The 18,217-nt window shown below is 40.8% G+C and overlaps 1 protein-coding gene across 2 annotated transcripts in view; it reads left to right on the forward strand.

The window, feature by feature from the left end:
• LOC137630234 (CRISP/Allergen/PR-1-like) overlaps positions 1–18,217 on the forward strand; it is a 273,374-nt gene that overhangs the window by 142,905 nt on the left and 112,252 nt on the right. For both annotated transcript variants that reach the window (XM_068361692.1, XM_068361691.1), the window contains exon 3: positions 2,007–2,142. In XM_068361692.1, the coding sequence (XP_068217793.1) occupies positions 2,007–2,142 (136 nt within the window). The remainder of the gene's footprint in view (positions 1–2,006; positions 2,143–18,217) is intronic.

The following is an 18,217-nucleotide window of genomic DNA, read 5'->3' on the forward strand; positions in this document are numbered from 1 at the left end:
TCCAGCAATAGTGGAATTCCTTGTGCACCTACGGGAGTAATGCTGCTATCAGTTTCTACAGTAAAAGGTTACTGCTTAGCCTTGAGTCTGACCTTCAATCTGAAAGGAGTCGATATTTCTTCTTCATTGGAACTTTCTCTCTTCATGCAAAGTTATGAGTTTACCCATCCCCAGTCGGAAGTGAGACCACCTCCTTGGAACGTGGTTCGAGTCCTTTACTCTCTGAAGGGTCCCCCCTACGAACCATTACGCCAGACAACAGATCACCACCTCACTCTGAAGACGGTGTTCCTACTTTGGCTTCAGTCAAAAGAGTTAGTGAACTTCATGGTCTCTTGTATGACATCACTCATTCAAGGGAATGGGGAGAGGTAATCATCAGCTTCGTCTTTGAGTTAATTGCAGACTCAAAATCAGAGGGTAGCAAATCCTATATTTGATTCCCTCTGGATAGTCTCCGTTCTGTAACCGATGACCCAGATACACTGTTACTATGCCTATTAAGGAGTTTGAGGAATTACCTCAAAAGGAAATCTACAGCACTCTTTTTCAGCAAGGTGAAAGTGAGGAGGATCACAAAGAACACCATCTCTGCTTGGATTCGTAAGGTCATTGACCTGGCACTGAGTCTTGATCCTCCTCCGACACATCGACCCAGAGCTCATGACGTTAGGAGCCTTGCAATGTCCATGGGGGTTCAAACAAAACTAATCTGTGGCGCAGGTACTACAATGGAGCTGATCTTCACCGTCCACTAACTGCAAGATGTAACCCATTGGAAAATGAAAAATTTTCCATTGGTCCATTGGGGGCTGCACAACAACTGGTTTAACACCTCAAGCTCCTTGATGGACAAGTAGCAGAGGGTTGAGGGGAAAGGTTATTCGGGATTAGTCTGAATGAATGATTAGGAATGATTGGCTCTCTTTTCTTCATCCCCCTTTTAGAGGAATCAGCATCCATGATCCTCTACAAAGTTGCCCTCAACTACCTGCAGGTAAACCGTTGTTCCCTTGTGTAACCTGGTATTATTGCAATACTTGTTGCGTCCCCATACCCTAATGAGGGGGTTATTGGGTGAGTCTTGGTAACCTATGAAGATTCCTATGACTGAAAAAACTAATGTAGACAGTCACATTGCTAGTATCATGAGCACACAGCTTCTGTAGCTGGTGTACCATGCATAGTACAGCTTTAGCTAGATATAAGGTTTCCACCAAATATTGGCAAAACACATAAAGGGAGAAAATCCCCAGGTCAAAGCAAAAAAGTTGGCATGGACTTCACCCTCCTAAAGGGTAAGTCATTTCCTGTAAATAGCGTTTAGTGATGGAACAAATGACAAATTTGGAAGTAATTTGTATTTTTTCTAACGATACAAACCTGTAGCTATTTATACAGATTGGCCTGCTAACCTCAGTTCCCCTTTGAAGTCCTACCGCCAAGCAAAGTGGGTTCACAACCCAGGTGTGTTAGTGAGTGGGGTAGCTACTACCTACCCTCCCTCCATCCCGCTAATTAGCGGGTGGGTGGTTAACCTTTGCTAAAACACTTATGGCTCTTCTTTCAGTTTTGTCAAAAGTAATATTCCTTATAAATAGCCACAGGTTATATCGTTTGGGAAAATGCAAACTACTTCCAAATTTGTCATATTTCTTTTAAAATTTGTGATATTTTGTAGACAACAGATCATAGCGTATCTATGCAATGGAATATAACTTATGCCATGCTTTATTATTATGTAGCTATTAAGGTAAAAGGTAAATAGTAAATCTTGTTTTCTTACTCTTTTTGCAAATGTAGACTTTGGCATCTCTATTGTCAGAATAATTACTTGATTCAGACACAATTCTATTTTGCATTCAATGCATTGGTTTCATAGTAGTCTTGTGAAATTTTAAAGTTATTCAATTTGCTATATCTTAATCATCTTTACGTTGGCTGATTTTTTTTCATAATGTTTTTGCTCATTTCTTATATTTAATTAATTCTTTTTTTTATTTCAGCAAGGTTTGGTGTGGGACAAAACTTGTTCATAAGTGCCCAGATTAGACGCAGCAATGACCCAGAATGGCCAGTTGCTGTCAGCACATGGTACAATGAAGTGGATATATTTAACCCAAGTAACATTCGTCCATATCAGTAAGTGATCCATGCAAGATGAAAAGAGGTATAGAGTTGTGAAGATTGAATGTGGCCTGCATTCAAAGGGGTTTAGAGAGATAGCCTTATTGATTCATCAATTAGTCATAAAAAAACTGATATTTTTAGAGTACTGTAATTTATCAATATGGCATGGAGCTTCTGAACTTTTGTTTCGACACTAATACAAACCCTCGCTATTTTATATGGATTATACATTTGGCAAAGCTGGAAGTCTAGCCATAAGAAATTTAGCGAAGTATAACCCCCCACCCGCTAGGTGGAGGGTATGTGGGGGATAGCCGGTTATCCCGCTCACACACACACCTGTGTCCTATCGTTGCTCTTTACTTTTGGCTTGGTGAAAGTAGATGTTTGTCTCTCTCTCCGCACAATTTTATCTGGTCTTTGAATTTTTCTTATGTTTTTCAATTATTATTATTATTATTATTATTATTATTATTATTATTATTACTAGCCAAGCTACAACCCTAGTTGGAAAAGCAAGATGCTATAAGCCCAAGGGCTCCAATAGGGAAAAATAGCCCAGTGAGGAAAGGAAATAAGGAAATAAATAAATGATGGGAACAAATTAACAATAAATCATTCTAAAACCAGTAACAACATCAAAATAGATATGTCATATATAAACTATTAACAATGTCAAAAATAGATATGTCATATATAAACTATAAAAAGACTCATGTCAGCCTGGTCAACATGAAAATATTTGCTCCAATTTTGAACTTTTGAAGTTCTACTGATTCAACTACCCGATTAGGAAGATCATTCCACAACTTGGTAACAGCTGGAATAAAACTTCTAGAATACTGTGTAGTATTGAGCCTTATGATGGAGAAGGCCTGGCTATTAGAATTAACTGCCTGTCTAGTATTACGAACAGGATAGTATTGTCCTGGGAGATCTGAATGTAAAGGATGGTCAGAGTTATGAAAATCTTATGCAACATGCATAATGAACTAATTGAACGACAGTGCCAAAGATTAATATCTAGATCAGGAATAAGAAATTTAATAATCGTAAGTTTCTGTCCAACAAATTAAGATGAGAATCAGCAGCGGAACACCAGACAGGAGAACAATACTCAAAACAAGGTAGAATGAAAGAATTAAAACACTTCTTCAGAATAGATTGATCACCGAAAATCTTAAAAGACTTTCTCAATAAGCCAATTTTTTGTGCAATTGAAGAAGACACAGACCTAATGTGTTTCTCAAAAGTAAAATTGCTGTCGAGAATCACACCTAAAATTTTAAAAGTCATACAAATTTAAAGAAACATTATCAATACTGAGATCCGGATGTTGAGGAGCCACCGTCCTTGACCTACTTACACTCATACTTTGAGTTTTGTTAGGATTCAACTTCATACCCCATAATTTGCACCTTGCACTAATTTTAGCTAAATCTCTATTAAGGGATTCACCAACCCTAGATCTACATTCAGGGGATGGAATTGATGCAAAGAGAGTAGCATTATCTGCATATACAACAAGCTTGTTTTCTAGGCCAAACCACATGTCATGTATATATAGTATGAAAAGTAATGGGCTAAGAACACTACCCTGTGAAACACCGGAAATCACATTCCTATACTCGCTATAGTGCCCATCAACAACAACTCTTTGAGATCTATTACTTAAAAAATCAATAATAATGCTAAGAAATGACCCACCCATTCCCAACTGTTTGAGTTTGAAAAGAAGGGCCTCATGAATAACACGGTCAAAGGCAGCACTAAAATCAAGGCCAATCTTACGAAGTTCCTGACCACAATCAAGGGATTTCTGTACAGCATTGGAGATTGTAAGAAGGGCATCATATGCTCCAAGGCCTTTACGAAAACCAAATTGCAAACTAGGGAATAGATGATTACCTTCAGCAAACCTATTAAGACGTTTTGCCAGAAGACGTTCAAAAACTTTAGATAAGATGGGAGTTATGGAAATTGGGCGGTAATCAGTGGGACTTGAGCTACTACAAACACATTTACATAGAGGAGTAATATTACCAATTCTCCAACAAGTGCTAAAAGCTCCTCTTCTTGCTAACTTGCGCAAAATAACAGATAACTTTGGAGCTAAGAAATCTGCTGTCTTTATAAAAAATAAAAGGAAAAATACCATTTGGGTCTACACCTCCATAAGCATCTAGGTCCATCAACAGAGCTTTAATTTCCCGAGATCGAAAAGCTAAACTAGTTAGTTTAGCCTCTGGAAAACAGGAATGAGGAAGTTCAAGTTTTTCATTACTCTGTTTACTGTCAAAAACATCAGCCAAAAGGGTTGCCTTTTCCTTTGGACAGTGAGTGACTGAGCCATCTGGTTTAAGTAAAGGAGGAACTGTTGCATCAACACCAAAGAGTGCAGATTTAAGGGTAGACCACCATTTATGTTCTTGAGTTGTACCAGAAAGGGTTTCTATTATGGTTAAATTGTATTCCTTTTCAGTTGAGGCATAAACTCTGAGAAAAAGCTCGAAGCTGAGTATAGTTATTCCAGGTCAAATCTGATCTGTTACCCTTCCAAAGATGATAGGCCTCCTGCTTCTCCAAATAAGCCCGTCTACAATCATCATTGAACCACGGTTTGTCCTTCACTCGGTACCTTAGCACACGAGAAGGGATACGCCTATCAATTATGTTGACTAGATTCTCATTCAGAGACAACAGTATCTACACTACTATATAATTGTGACCAATTGAAGCACAAAAGATCATGTAAAATCCTATTCCAGTCTGCTTGGGATTTCATATAAATTTTACAAGAGTATGATACATCAGGGACAGGCTGCTCAATCTTCACTACTAATGAAATCAAGGCATGATTAGATGTCTCGACTGGAGAACCAACCTTACTAGTTATAACGCCAGGGGAGTCAGTGTATACGAGGTCCAAGCAATTACCAGACCTGTGAGTAGCTTCATTTATGATTTGCTCACAGCCTAATTCAGGGGCAAAGTCTAAAGCTCTTAAGCCATGGCTATCGGTAGGAGAGATAGAACTTAACCACTCCATATGGTGAGCATTAAAATCACCAACCAAGACAAAAGAAGCCTTTCTATCATCTTCTTGTATCTTGGCCATAATGGAAAGAAGACAATCGAAGATAAAATCATCCATGTCTGGATTTCGGTAGATCAAACACAAATAAAAGTTGTTATGCCTGCCACAAGCTTTTATTACCTGAATCTCATGACATCCACATTGATAGCAGGACTTATGAGAAGCAGAGTACTCAGTCCTAATATACACCGCCATTCCCCTGGCCCTAGGGATGGCATCACGTTTCAACATTATTGGCTTCTTAAAACCAGTTATAAGGAGCTCAGATGAGTGCTTCATATTAGAAACCAAAGTTTCTGAGCACAAAAGAATATCATACTGTCTGGACGCAACTGTAAGGTCTTGGATATTTGCTTGAAGACCATGAATGTTGCAATACAGAAGACGACATTGACGAAATCTAGGACGTACTGGTCCCGGATTTCGCTCAATGTCTCCAGACAGCATAAGAATTAATAGAAATAAAAAAAGAGACATCATACTTGAAAACTAGATTAACAAGAATTTTAACAAAAACAATATGTACAGAATTATAAATAAAGTGATTGATGATACCCATAGACTATAGTAAAAAGTCAGAAAAACGGGTCAACATGGAGGAGCCGATACACCATGCAAGGCTAAATACCCTCCAGGATAGCCACTTCAACTGAAGGGGGGACAGTAAGGATGGTTTTGAGAAGAAAAAGAATCAGAAAAGGAAAAGACGACTTCTTGATAAACCACCCGGCATCCATGGCCCTTCTATTAAGCCTGCCCAACACACCATTTCAAAAAAACAAGAGGAAGAAAAAAAAAGATAGAAAAGTGTGCCCGAGTGTACCCTCAAGCAAGAGAATTCTAACCCAAGACAGTGGAAGACCATGGTACAGAGGCTGTGGCACTACCCAAGACTAGAGAACAATGGTTTAATTTTGGAGTGTCCTCCTAGAAGAGCTGCTTACCATAGCTAAAGAGTTTCTTCTACCCTTACCAAGAGGAAAGTACACTGAACAATTGTAGTACAGTAATTAACCCCTTGGGTGAAGAAGTGTTTAGTACAGGTATCTTATTGTTGTCAGGTGTATGAGGAAAGATGAGAATATGTAAAGAATAGGCCAGACTATTCTGTGTATGTGTAGGCAAAGAAAAAATAAACCGTAACCAGAGAGTGGGATCCAATGCATTACTGTCTGGCCAGTCAAAGGATCCAATAACTCTCTAGTGGTAGTATCTCAACGGGCAGCTGGTGCCCTGGCCAACCTACTACCTACAACCTACTACGATTTTTATATATATCTAAACATACATATAATGTTTTTATACATATATAAACATTCTTTTATCATTACAGTGTGAGTGTTGCTGTTTTCGTGTCAGCGTAGTGTGGCGTTTCTCGAGGGTGGAGAAACCTTCTCTGGTGGTGTCTTCCCCTTTGACACTGGACAATGCTTAGTCTGGTGGCCTCCCCCACTTCTCCAAGTGCAGCAACCTGGCCACCTTAGGGCAGTCGTCCTTATGTGAATAATACTTCTTTGTTCGTATGTTGACGCCGCTCACTCCCTGCTATTTCTTAGTAGGGAAGAATGCTTGCTCCTCTTTGCTGATGATGCTGCTCTCCCTTGCTCTACGTTTCAGTTGACAGAGGGAGTACATGGTTTCAAGCATGTTTCTTGTGCCTCTCGGGGAACACCTATCCTGTCCGCGGGTTAGATAGTTCTCCCTGGTGTTTTATTTTTTCTTTAGCTAATTAATTTTGAATAGAACTTTTTAATATAACTTTCTACTACAAACTAATTAATGTTGAATAGAACTGTTTTAATTTACCTTACTACAGCAGTTTTGACCCCGCACTCCTTTGTCCTGGGATGGTGGCCGGCAGAAGGAGTCAAGAGTCTTGAGCTTATTCCTTTCCCTCTTAGGGAACTCTTTTCCTGCCCACGGGTTAGGTTGTTCTCCCTAGTGGTCTTTCGTCAGCTATTAATTATTTGAATAAATTTATTTTGATATAACTTTTATACAGCACTAACGATGCCGCACTCCTTCGTTCAGTGATAGCAGTCGACGGAGGAAGTGCACAGTCAGCAGGTTCCTGTACCTCTTGGAAGACACCTTTCCCATCCTTGGACTAGTTCGTCCTTCCGAGGTTGTTTGTCCTTTCATTCTTTTTTTTGTTTTCTTCAGCGCTAGCAACATTCACGTTCTTGGGGAAGTTGCGGTACCTGCCCAGTCTTTGCCTTCTCCGTCTGCGCCTATGGCCGTTTCCTGACCATCACACTGACAATGGCCTTGTTGGTCACCTTTTCCCGTCCGTGGGAGAGACTTCCTTCTCTTGTTCAGTCTTCTCTTTGGGGGATTCCTCCAGCGGGAATCGGATTCGTCCATTCCTGTCCATTGCACTGACGTCGTCCTTTTCCGTCTGCGGGATCGACCCTCTCGGTAGTTCTTTGGGGGGAACCTTGAGAACAAGCTTTGGCTTCGTTCTCAGGCATACTTGATGTCAACCTACGAGCTGAGCCAGAGCTCGTTGAGGGGATGCAGAGAGTGGTGCCCGGAGGTTCGCCTCCAGGTTTTGGAACTTTCCCTTCAGCCTCTGATTGGCAATCTTCCTGCTTGCGGGTAATTGTCGACAGAGACATCAGATGTTGGTCGCCCTTCCCGTGTGTGAGAGAGATTTTATTCATCTGTTCGGTCTTCCCTTTGGGGGATTCCTCCGGCGGGAATTGAATTCGTCCATTCCCTTCCCTTCATCTTGGGGAGCAGACCTTGTCGCTTAGATCTCGTCTCGTCTAGAAAACTTGTCTTCATCAAGACTTTTCTCACCAACAGACCTTTCTCGCCATGCTGACTCGTCTCTTCCAACAAGACTTTCCACGTCCAGCAAGACTAGTCTCGTCCAGCAGACTTATCACACCCAGTTGACTCATCTCGCCAACAGATTTGCCTTGCCCAGCCCTGCTGCAGCTACAGCGTCAGCTCGTTATCTCCCATGATTGTCTCTCGTCACTTCGTAATTCCCATTCGCTAGCTCACTGCCTGTTCGCCAACTCGCCGTTCGCAAGCTTGCAGTCTGTCAGCTTGCGGTTTGCCAGCTCACCGTTCGGTTCATGATCACCACTTGACAGCATTGGGAGACATAATACTGTGGGGTTATTCCCATTTTATCTTTCCCTCTGTTTGAGGGGATTAAATTCAGCTCTGGCATTCACTACAGCTATAGCAACTGTTTGTTCTCCAACTCGCCGTTTGCCAGCACGCAGTTCGTCAGCTCACTGTTCGGCAGCTCTTGCTTGCCATCTGGCAGCTCGTGTCCGTCACTCACCTGCTTGTGATCGACACTCGTCAGCTCTTCCAGGTTGAGGGTGTCCCAGCAACCACTTCCATCTCTCTTGATCGCCAGCACTTCAGACCAGCTGTGGTTTGGTTCCAATCTTGTTTTACCTCAGCAGGCAGCTCGTCACAGCCTCTGATAGTGACCACTATTCAGTGTCACACTTTCCTTCTCGCTACTTTTCCTTCTGTGGTTAAGTTGTTCTCCGTGACAAACTGCTCTTTTGGCTGGAAGGTTGAGCACAGAACACCGGCTGAACCTAACTTCAAATGAGCTACAGTACTGCTCTTCCTGGCGAGACTCTTCCTCCTCTGGCCACCTGAGAGTATCCTCTTCGAGACGACATATTTTCATCCTCGAACCTCTTCGAGTTGTGCTACTTCGGTAGGGCTTCCAACATGCAGTTGAGGGAGTTTAGCATTCCCTTCTTGGAACCTAATCCAGCTCTCTCCTTCAAGGAGCGGTGTGAAGCACAAGTGTCAACCTTGGCCCTTAATACCCCACTTGCCTCTTCAAACTTGTTGTTTCACACAAGTACAGTGTTTTCGGTTACAGATGTTTTTCATCTTTCTACGGTTGGCAGGCCTCTTCATCAGCTCTCCAGTTCTTGTCAACATTCACGAAAGTTTTCTTCGCTCCACAGCCACTACTTGTACTACTATTTCTACTACTAGGGGGCTGATGGTCCATGTGCCTCAGGGACGGAGTCGCCGCTTCCGATCGCTTCCTCTTCCCTTGTGTCACTTATAGTACTGTACAGTATATGGTTACCTCACAAAACGTCATCATTGATAAGACCTGTATTTGTGCATGCATTTTCACTTATTCCTCACCTCCAGGCAGTTAGAATCTAATTCTACACAGCGGTTGCTGCAACAGAAGTCTTCTGATCACTCGCGTCCGCCGCCTCTTCAGTGATTCAGAACAAATCTTCAGGGGCAATGCCCACATCTGTACAATTTTCATTCCCTAATACAAAATATAGTAAAAACTCTCACAGGCCATGTCCTTGCCTGGTTTGATGGAGGTTCCACTTAAAAACAACTTACCTGATGCACCTGTAGTGGGAAAGGTGCAAAAACCTAAAATCTCACCCTCAGATAATCATAAAAGAGAGAGACCTCCATCTCTCTTCCCCCCCCCCCCATTAGAAACATTAAAGTTAAGACATCAAACAAATTTGATGTTTTGTCTGTTGATGTTTCTGATAAACCAGAAGATAACTTGAATAAATCAGAAGTTCAAGTTGAGGTCCACCATCTGCCTCTACAAATAGATCAAAGGGACACAGAAAAAGACAAACGTAAAACCCAATATATCTAGGCCATCTCTACAGAAACCTACAGGAAATAATGTTGGATTAAAAATTGCCAATGGGAAGACCTCATCCGTAATCTTCTCCTCCATTATGCAATGGAATTGTCAGGTTTAAGGGCCAGATATGAAGAACTTAAGCTTCTAATTAATGAGCATTCCTCCATAATTGTATGTCTACAGGAAAGCAAGCTTTATGCTAACACTCCTTGTCCTCGAGAGTATGTTAGTTATAGAACACCATATAATCAACAAGAAGGGAGCCATGGCGGAAGTCTCATGTACGTTCATCGAGATGTTCCCCAAATACCTTTATCTATTCTTACACCTCTGCAGGCAGTGGTTGTACAGGTTGATATAGGGAGAAAATATACATTATGCTCTCTGTACTTACCTCCAAATGGTAACATTTCTTGTGATAATTTAGTATAGGTGGTTCAACAACTTCCTCAACCTTTTCTCTTACTGGGAGATTTGAATGGTAGACATCCTTTATGGGGTGATGTTTTAGCAAACACAAGGGGCAATATATCATCAATTGTGGAAAATGAGAATGTTGGGCTCCCTAATACAGGAGAGCCCACGCACTTTCATGTCCAGACAGGTACTTTGTCATGCATTGACCTATCAATCACAAGCACTGATTGCCTTCTCGACTTTGATTGGAGGACATTAGATGATTGGCATACTAGTGATCATGCACATATTATTATAAACACCAATAATGGTTCACCTTTACAGAGGTTGCCACATTGGAATCTTGACAAGGCAAACTGGGATAGATTTCGTTAGCCAAGCAAAATTGAAGGGAATGCAGAACATTTTGAAAATATTGATGATGCCATAGACTTACTGAATGGAACCCTTCATACAGCAGGAGTTAATTCAATTCCCAAAACAACAGGGTTATTCAAATGATGACCAGTTCTCTGGGGGTCTTCAGAACTAACTGCCCTGCACTGAGCCACAAGAACGTCTTTAACTTGATTGTGCAGCTGCTGTACTGAGGACAATTTGATTATATACAAGAAATGTAGAGCACAGTTCCGTTGTGCCATGAAAGAAGCTGGGCGTATCTTTTGTTTCTTCCATTAACAGTAGAACACCACCATCCTCTGTATGGAGGAAAGTAAAAATGATAGCAGGCAAATTCACCCCCAACCCACCACCAGTGTTGAAGGCGAATGATCAATATGTGACTGGATCAACTGAGGTTGGCAATGGCCTGACTGATCATTTCCCAAATTTATCATGCAAGTGTGATGCAGTCCCTGGACACCAGTGTAGGATCATTAAAGAAATGAAAATTTTACATTTTGTAATAGTAAGGGAAGAGTCATACAATTCTCCTTTTACAGAAAGAGAGTTTGATTCCGCCCTTGCTACGTGTAATGAAACAGCTCCTGGACCCGATGGAATTCCATATGCAATGTTTCGACATGTACCTATTAATATAAATTTATTTATTTTAATCATTATTAACAGAATATGGCATGATCATAGTTATCCAAGTGTTTAGGAACTAGCCATTATTTTAGGCTTTTTTAAAACCTGGTAAGGATAAGTTTTTAGCAGTAAACTTTCGACCAAATGCATTAACATATTGTTTATGTAAGATCATGGAGAAAAGGTCAATGCAAGAATGATTTTGAACTGGAAAAGTAGGGTATTTTATCACCTATCCATTGTGGATTTAGAAAAAGGCACTCAACGACTGATGTGTTGATACGACTTGAGTCCTCTATTTGTGAAGCCTTTGCTTCCAAAGAGCACCATGTAACAATCTTTTTTTTTTTTTACCTTGAAAAGGTGTATGATACTGCATGGAGATATGGTATACTTAAAATCTTTCATAATTCCAGATTACGAGAGAGCTACCATTGTTCATTCAATTATTTATTTCACATAGATTTTTTCAAGTGAGAGTGGGGGATACACTATCGGAGAGGAAATGTAAGGAGGAAGGAGTCCCTCAGGGTAGTGTGCTAAGTGTAACAGTTGTTGCACTTGCTATTAATGGAATATCCTCTGTCATTCTTCAAGATATTCTCTCAACACTATTTGTAGATGTTCTCTCTATATCATTTGCTGGAGCAAGAATGGCAATGGTTGAGAGAAAATTACAACTCTCAATCGACAAAATAAATCAATGGGCGGATATGAATGAATTTAAGTTTTCGACAAGTAAAACTGTTGCTGTCCATTTCTGCTGTATTCGTGGAGTACATCCAGACCCGCATAAGTACATCAAAGGTCAGCGTATCCCATGTGTGAGTGAAGCTAGATTTCAAGGATTGACCTTTGATTGTAGGCTTACATGGATTCCTCACTTGAAAGCGTTAAAAATGAAATGTCTTGAGGCTTTAAATCTTTTAAAAGTTTAGTCCTATACATCATGGGGGAAGACCACAAAACTATTTTAAAGTTATACAAGGTCCTAATTTTTTCAAAAATTAGTTATGGGTGTGAGATATATTCCTCAACCACCCCAAGTCGACTAAAGATTTTAGATTTTATACACCATACTGGTATCAGATTGGCAACAAGAGCATTTAGAACTTTGCCTATTCCCATCCTCCTTGTTGATGCGGGAGAATTACCGTTAGATCTTTACCAATAGGCTTCTATTATTCAGTATTGGTTTAGGTTGCAAAGGCATCCTAATTCTTTTGAGATGCACCCAAAATACCCTCAACCTTAAGTTTTTCAGGTGAAACAACTAATAGACAGTCTTGAAACAGGTAGAAGTAAGGTGCTTCCATTTAAGGTATCATCAATGCCTCCATGGAAATTACCAGAGGTATCCTTTTGTAAATATTTTATTTGGAGTTGAAAAGAATATGAGTGACATAGAAGCCAGGTCTCTTTTTATGAAACATGTTGCAGAACATAAGGAATCGACTTTTATTTATACTGATGGCTCCAAATTCGATGCTGGCGTAGCATTTGGAGTATATAGTAATGCTTTTAATTGTGGAGGTGCACTTCCTCTAACAGTTTCCATATTTATGGCTGAGCTATACAGCATATTAACCGCTATCGAGAAAATAGCGTTACAAGACAAGGGCAATTTTACCATTTTTAGTGATGCATGAAGTGCCCTACAAGATTTAGAAGTTTTTAATTTCAATAATGCTTCAGTTTTAACGATTTTAGAGTGGCTTTCAGTTAGGGTATGAATGGTATAACAGTTAGATTTTGCTGGGTTCTGGCACACGTAGGTGTGTATGGAAATGAGAAGGCAAATTCGATGGCCAAGAATGCTGCAGCTGAGTTGCTACCCAGAAGGTATCCCATTCCCCGTAATGATTATTTTCCTACAATTAGAAATTTTATTAATAATGATTGGCAACAGCATTGGAATGGTTTACTTAAAAACTATTCCAAAAGTGGGAGACTACTCTTTGTCGTCTCCGCATTAGTCACGCTCAGCTGACACACATGTTTTTGCTGGCTGGCCAACATCAACGACTGTTTGGTACCATTGACAGTGAGGCATTTATTGACTGAATATCCCACTTATAGTAGTGAAAGAAATAAATATCAGTTTAAGGCTTGAGTTGAGGATGGCAGGTTCATCCTTGCCAAGATTCTTGGATATGATGTGTCCACCATGCTAGTCGTATTTCTGGGTCGACCTGTGTCGCCCGGTGAAAAGGTCCTTCTTTTAACTTTATTTCAGAAGCAGGTCTTCTGAAAGCTATTTAACTTTTAAAATGACATCTTTGTGTTATGGTTTTAATTGAACAATCTTTTATTTATTTTTATTATTTACAATAAACAATATTCGTGTCAATGACCTTAGATGTCAGGATGCCAGAAAACCTCAAATCAATTAATCAATCAGAACAAATCTTGTGAACATTATCCTTTGGGGTTATTTGCTTCTCTTCTCTCCACAAGTTCGAGAACTTGTCGGATCTCTGTCACGCTTCTTCGGCCGATTCCTTGGACCCTCTCCTTGGCCCTTCATACCTGCATCGGGAGATTTAACCCCGTGGGGTTATTCCCCTTTCATGTTTCCCTCTGTTTGAGGGGATTGAATTCAGCTCTGGCTTATGCTATGGCTGTAGCAACTTAGTTGCCGTGATTCTTCCAACTAACAAAATAGAGCAAAGTTGGGTCTGGTCAGTACTGGGATGGGTACCACCTGGAAATTCCAGATACTGTTGGCATCTCTTACTCCTCCGTCAGCCTGCGCTCCCTTGGAACTTGTAGAAACAACTTCAGGCCTCCATCCGTGGGATCTTCCTCCGGAGAGGCAAATACGACCAACCCTTAGCTTGACCTTCGTCTTGTTCATCAACCGTCTGACAATGACTTCTAGGGCCAACTCCTTTTTTCATCCTTGAGTTAGGTTTGCCGCGTAGTGGGTAATCCACTCCTACGAGTTCAGAGTACGAATCTCTTTTTGACAAGGACGGAGAATCCACAGTACAGCTTTCAAGAGCACACACTTTCTCTCTTCCTCCCACCTGTGGAGGTGTGAGGGCTGTTCTCTCTTTAACCTACGCACTCTGAACATCTGGTCAGACGCCCGGACTCAGGCGTTATGTCCTTTTGGCAGAACGTTGGGTTTCATCAAGGTGTGTCTGAGCTTCAACAGTCAGCCCTTCCTATAGAAGTCTCCAGTTTTGTCCTTTCCTCCTGGAACCAGTTAGCTCATCAAACTCTGTTTAGTGAGAAAGCATACGGTCAATCAAGCAGTTAGTCCACAGGACTTGCTGTGCATGTTCAACTACTAGGAATCATACTCCAAGATTTGGTCATACAGACATACCATGCCAAGGTGAAGTGCCTCGGTTCTTAAAGCACCAAATTTTCACGAGAGTTTTTACCCTAGTGTCAACCTGGTCTGTCAAGATCGGCTTCATTCGCCAAAGACTTCTGGACTTTGCCTTATCCTAACAGACTCAGTGGCTGACCTTCGTAACCACCAAGACAACTCCTAGGCTTCCTTATTAGAGACAGGTACCCTTAGATATGTACATAGTTATCAGCTTGCAGAATTTTTACTGAAGATCGACTGTGTCCAAAGTGGAAGATATCGGTAATCGCTTCCTTCTACAAGAAGAACATTCAGCCAGCAGTGGTTACGTCTCATAGGTCACCATTTCTCCCAGGATTGTCAAGCCTGCTCTGACTCCTTTGAATCCAACCTCTTCAGGGCAGCCAGATACCAGGTGATTCAGCACAAGGGACCTCCCTTTTCTCTGGGATCCATTGGACTCGGGTGTCAGGGGTAGATACAATACTTTTAAAAGGATATATTGAAACACAAAATATCTATTCCCAGTGTGAGCAGCTAGGGGAAACGAGATTCGACTGTGGCCCTGTTTGGGCAATCCAGTCATCTCTTCATTTTCATGAGCATTTTGGAAGTAAACCAAGCGTCTGCTGTGATAAGGAAACTGTCCTGCTTTGACCAAGATGTCATCGTCTTAATTAGTGGAGTCAGCATATTTTGAGAAACCGAGCCTGAGGGAAATACTTGCTTAGGATATATGTCATCATGGAAGGACACGTGCTGCCCTTTTGTTACGGCTTAACACGTGGTCCGGATTGCATCAGAAATTTCTTCTAGAAGCTTCCATGGTGTGATCGAAGTGGGCGTTTTTGAGGAAGCCAATAGAGATGCAGAATTGTTAAAAAGAACGCCCTCTATGGAGATGACCACTGCCCACTGTAATTAACTCCGCCCATACATGGGTATATAAACTTCAAGAAGAGATTGTCCAAGAGAGATAGGACAGGACATAAGGCAAGAGAGGAACTATGTCTGAAGCAAATAAGATACAAGTCCTAGTGAGATAAGAAACAAAGAAGACCAGAAATCTGATAGAGCCAGATTCTAACCTTTCCTTCAGACAACAAAAGCCTATCTCCAAAAGATCCTGCTATGGCCCAGAAGAAGAGACAAATTGAAGCACCCAGCCCTCCTTACTTGTGACAAGAAGTAGCCAACACTGCCTGGAGCCTGCCTTTGTTCAACAGTATCATCGAATCCTTGAAAGAAGATCTCTGATGTCCCTTCTTGATGCCACCCCTTTTGTGACGTCTTCGAATCCGGTTATTGTGCCAGTTTCATCTGAACGTCAGCCGCCCTCCTGCAACGTTTTCAAACCTTACTTCAACAGTATCATCTAATTCTTGGAAGAAGACCTCTGATGTCCTATCTTGATGCCACCCTTTTGTGACGTCTTTGAATCTGGTCATCGTGGCAGTTTCATCTGAACTTCAGCTGCCCATCTGCAACATTCTCAAGCCAGAAGTCTCTGTAGCAGTTTCATCTCAGCAGCTGCAGAAAACTATTCCTAAGTATTTCTACCTTATTGACTGTTCCCCCTTTCTGTTGATGTTTTGGTTGGTTTGATTTGTCAGTTAAAGGAACCGAAGAAGTAACATTAGTTTTCTTTGTAAGTTTGTGAATAAATGTGTTGTGTTTTTTTCGTGTGTTTCTTTTTATATTCATTTCCCATATTTCAATTGGTGTTGTTGATATTTATTTTACTTATTAAAAGAACCTGTAATGATTTTAAGATCATAACACCGGGCAAGAGACTAACCTGAGAAGAGAGTTGACAATGGAGAATCTCTACCGAGGAGTCGACCACCTCGGTCCTTCCCCAGATTTGACGCTCCCATCAGATGCATCAGAGATGGGGGGGGCCCACGTGCTTTACCACTCAGCCTCCGAACACTGTTCAGAGTCCGAATGGTATCATTATTTAAATCTCCTAGAGATGAGAACAGCCTTCCTAACTGACAAGGGGTAACTCCCTTTGGGGAGAACTCAGATTTGAGCTTCGGCTATGTTTCTCAGGCAACACCCGATGTCGACCTTCAACTTGAGCTAGAACTCGAGGATAGGAAAACAGAGTGTAGCCAGGAGGTTCACGAGGGAGAGTCTCTCCATCAGCCACTGTTCAGCAATCTTCCTGCTTGCTGAAAAAATGGCCAACAGCGGCAGCGGATGGTGGTCGCCTATTCCTGTCCACGAGAAAGACTTCCTTCACCTGTTTGGTCTCTCCTTCAGGGGATTCCTCAAGTGAGAATTGGATTCATCCATTCCCCGTCAATGCTCATGGGAGCAGGCCTCATTTTGAAAAAGGAAATATTTATAGATAGGAAAAATACAAATTATTACATTATTATATCCTGTATCTTTATATTTTTTATTAGAATGTTAGTTTTTTATACGTTGGTCGCTCAACCTTGTCTCCTTATATTCTTTTTTTGCAGCATGCCTTACTCCCTGTAGGGCTTGGAGAGGCTAACTAGAATTGCAGTCACGCACTAGAGGTACTGCCATGAATAAGTGAAGTTCTACATATGCTACTGCATTGTGATGTAATTGAACTTGAGAGCTAAACATAATTACACGTATACTGCTAATATAACAATATAAGCTTCATTGTTAGCTTCCATTAATGAATACATGAGTAAGATTAAGAGCAAATTGATCTAGAAAATAAAGCAGAAGAAATAAGACTGAATAGTATAGTTTAGTGATCTCCATGTCTGTCCAGAAAAAACCATAAAATCCTTGGAAAGGGAGCAATCTAGAGATTCCTAAGTATTCCAGTGAAAAGGAAAAAAATTATAGTGAGAGTATTGACTGAGAATTATGCCAAAGTCAGAGCAGCTTTAACTGTGTGTTTTATTATATAATTATTCTTATCACTGACAGATGTTTTCCTATCATAGTGTAATTGCTCTTTTTCATATATTGACACAGAGTTTCCATGGATAGTGTCTCATGTACTTGTCCCCATAAACAAGTGAGCATAAAATGGCATAGAAAAGTTTCAGCGGCAGTCAAACTTTAAGCGTTGTCAATGTCCAAAACCTGCTGACTGTTCATGCAGATAATGAACCACAGTATTGCAGGATTTTCATTTAAGCTTGAAATTTTCTTATGTCACAAGCCTGGAACTATCTCTGGAAAATATCTACCTTGACCGTAAAGGCTCTGTCAACAATTAACAAATTTGCGTCATAAACCAGATAGGGCTTTATCCTGAAAAAGGACTTTTATATGTTATACCTTATTTTTGGGTGTGACTTTGCAATCAAGAGAAGGGGCCTCAAAAAGGATTATAATTGGTCTTGCCTCTTATCCATTTCCATGGGTGTAGAATAACCATGACATACAGTACTGTGTATCACTGAGGATTGTAAGCTTTTTTTATTTTTTTTTAATATACATTTTTTTTTTGTGTTTTTGATGTAGAGGTGAGAATGTAGATTCAGGTCTGATGTCCAACCTTGTTTTATAATTCCTTTGATCTTTACGCAAGCTCATTCAAATTACATTTGAATTTAGCCCAAATAGATACACTGGTAGGTGGCCCTTTGTTTATACT

This window comes from Palaemon carinicauda, chromosome 38 (genome assembly GCF_036898095.1).
Source record: "Palaemon carinicauda isolate YSFRI2023 chromosome 38, ASM3689809v2, whole genome shotgun sequence".
In the NCBI taxonomy this organism is placed as follows: Eukaryota; Metazoa; Arthropoda; class Malacostraca; order Decapoda; family Palaemonidae; genus Palaemon; species Palaemon carinicauda.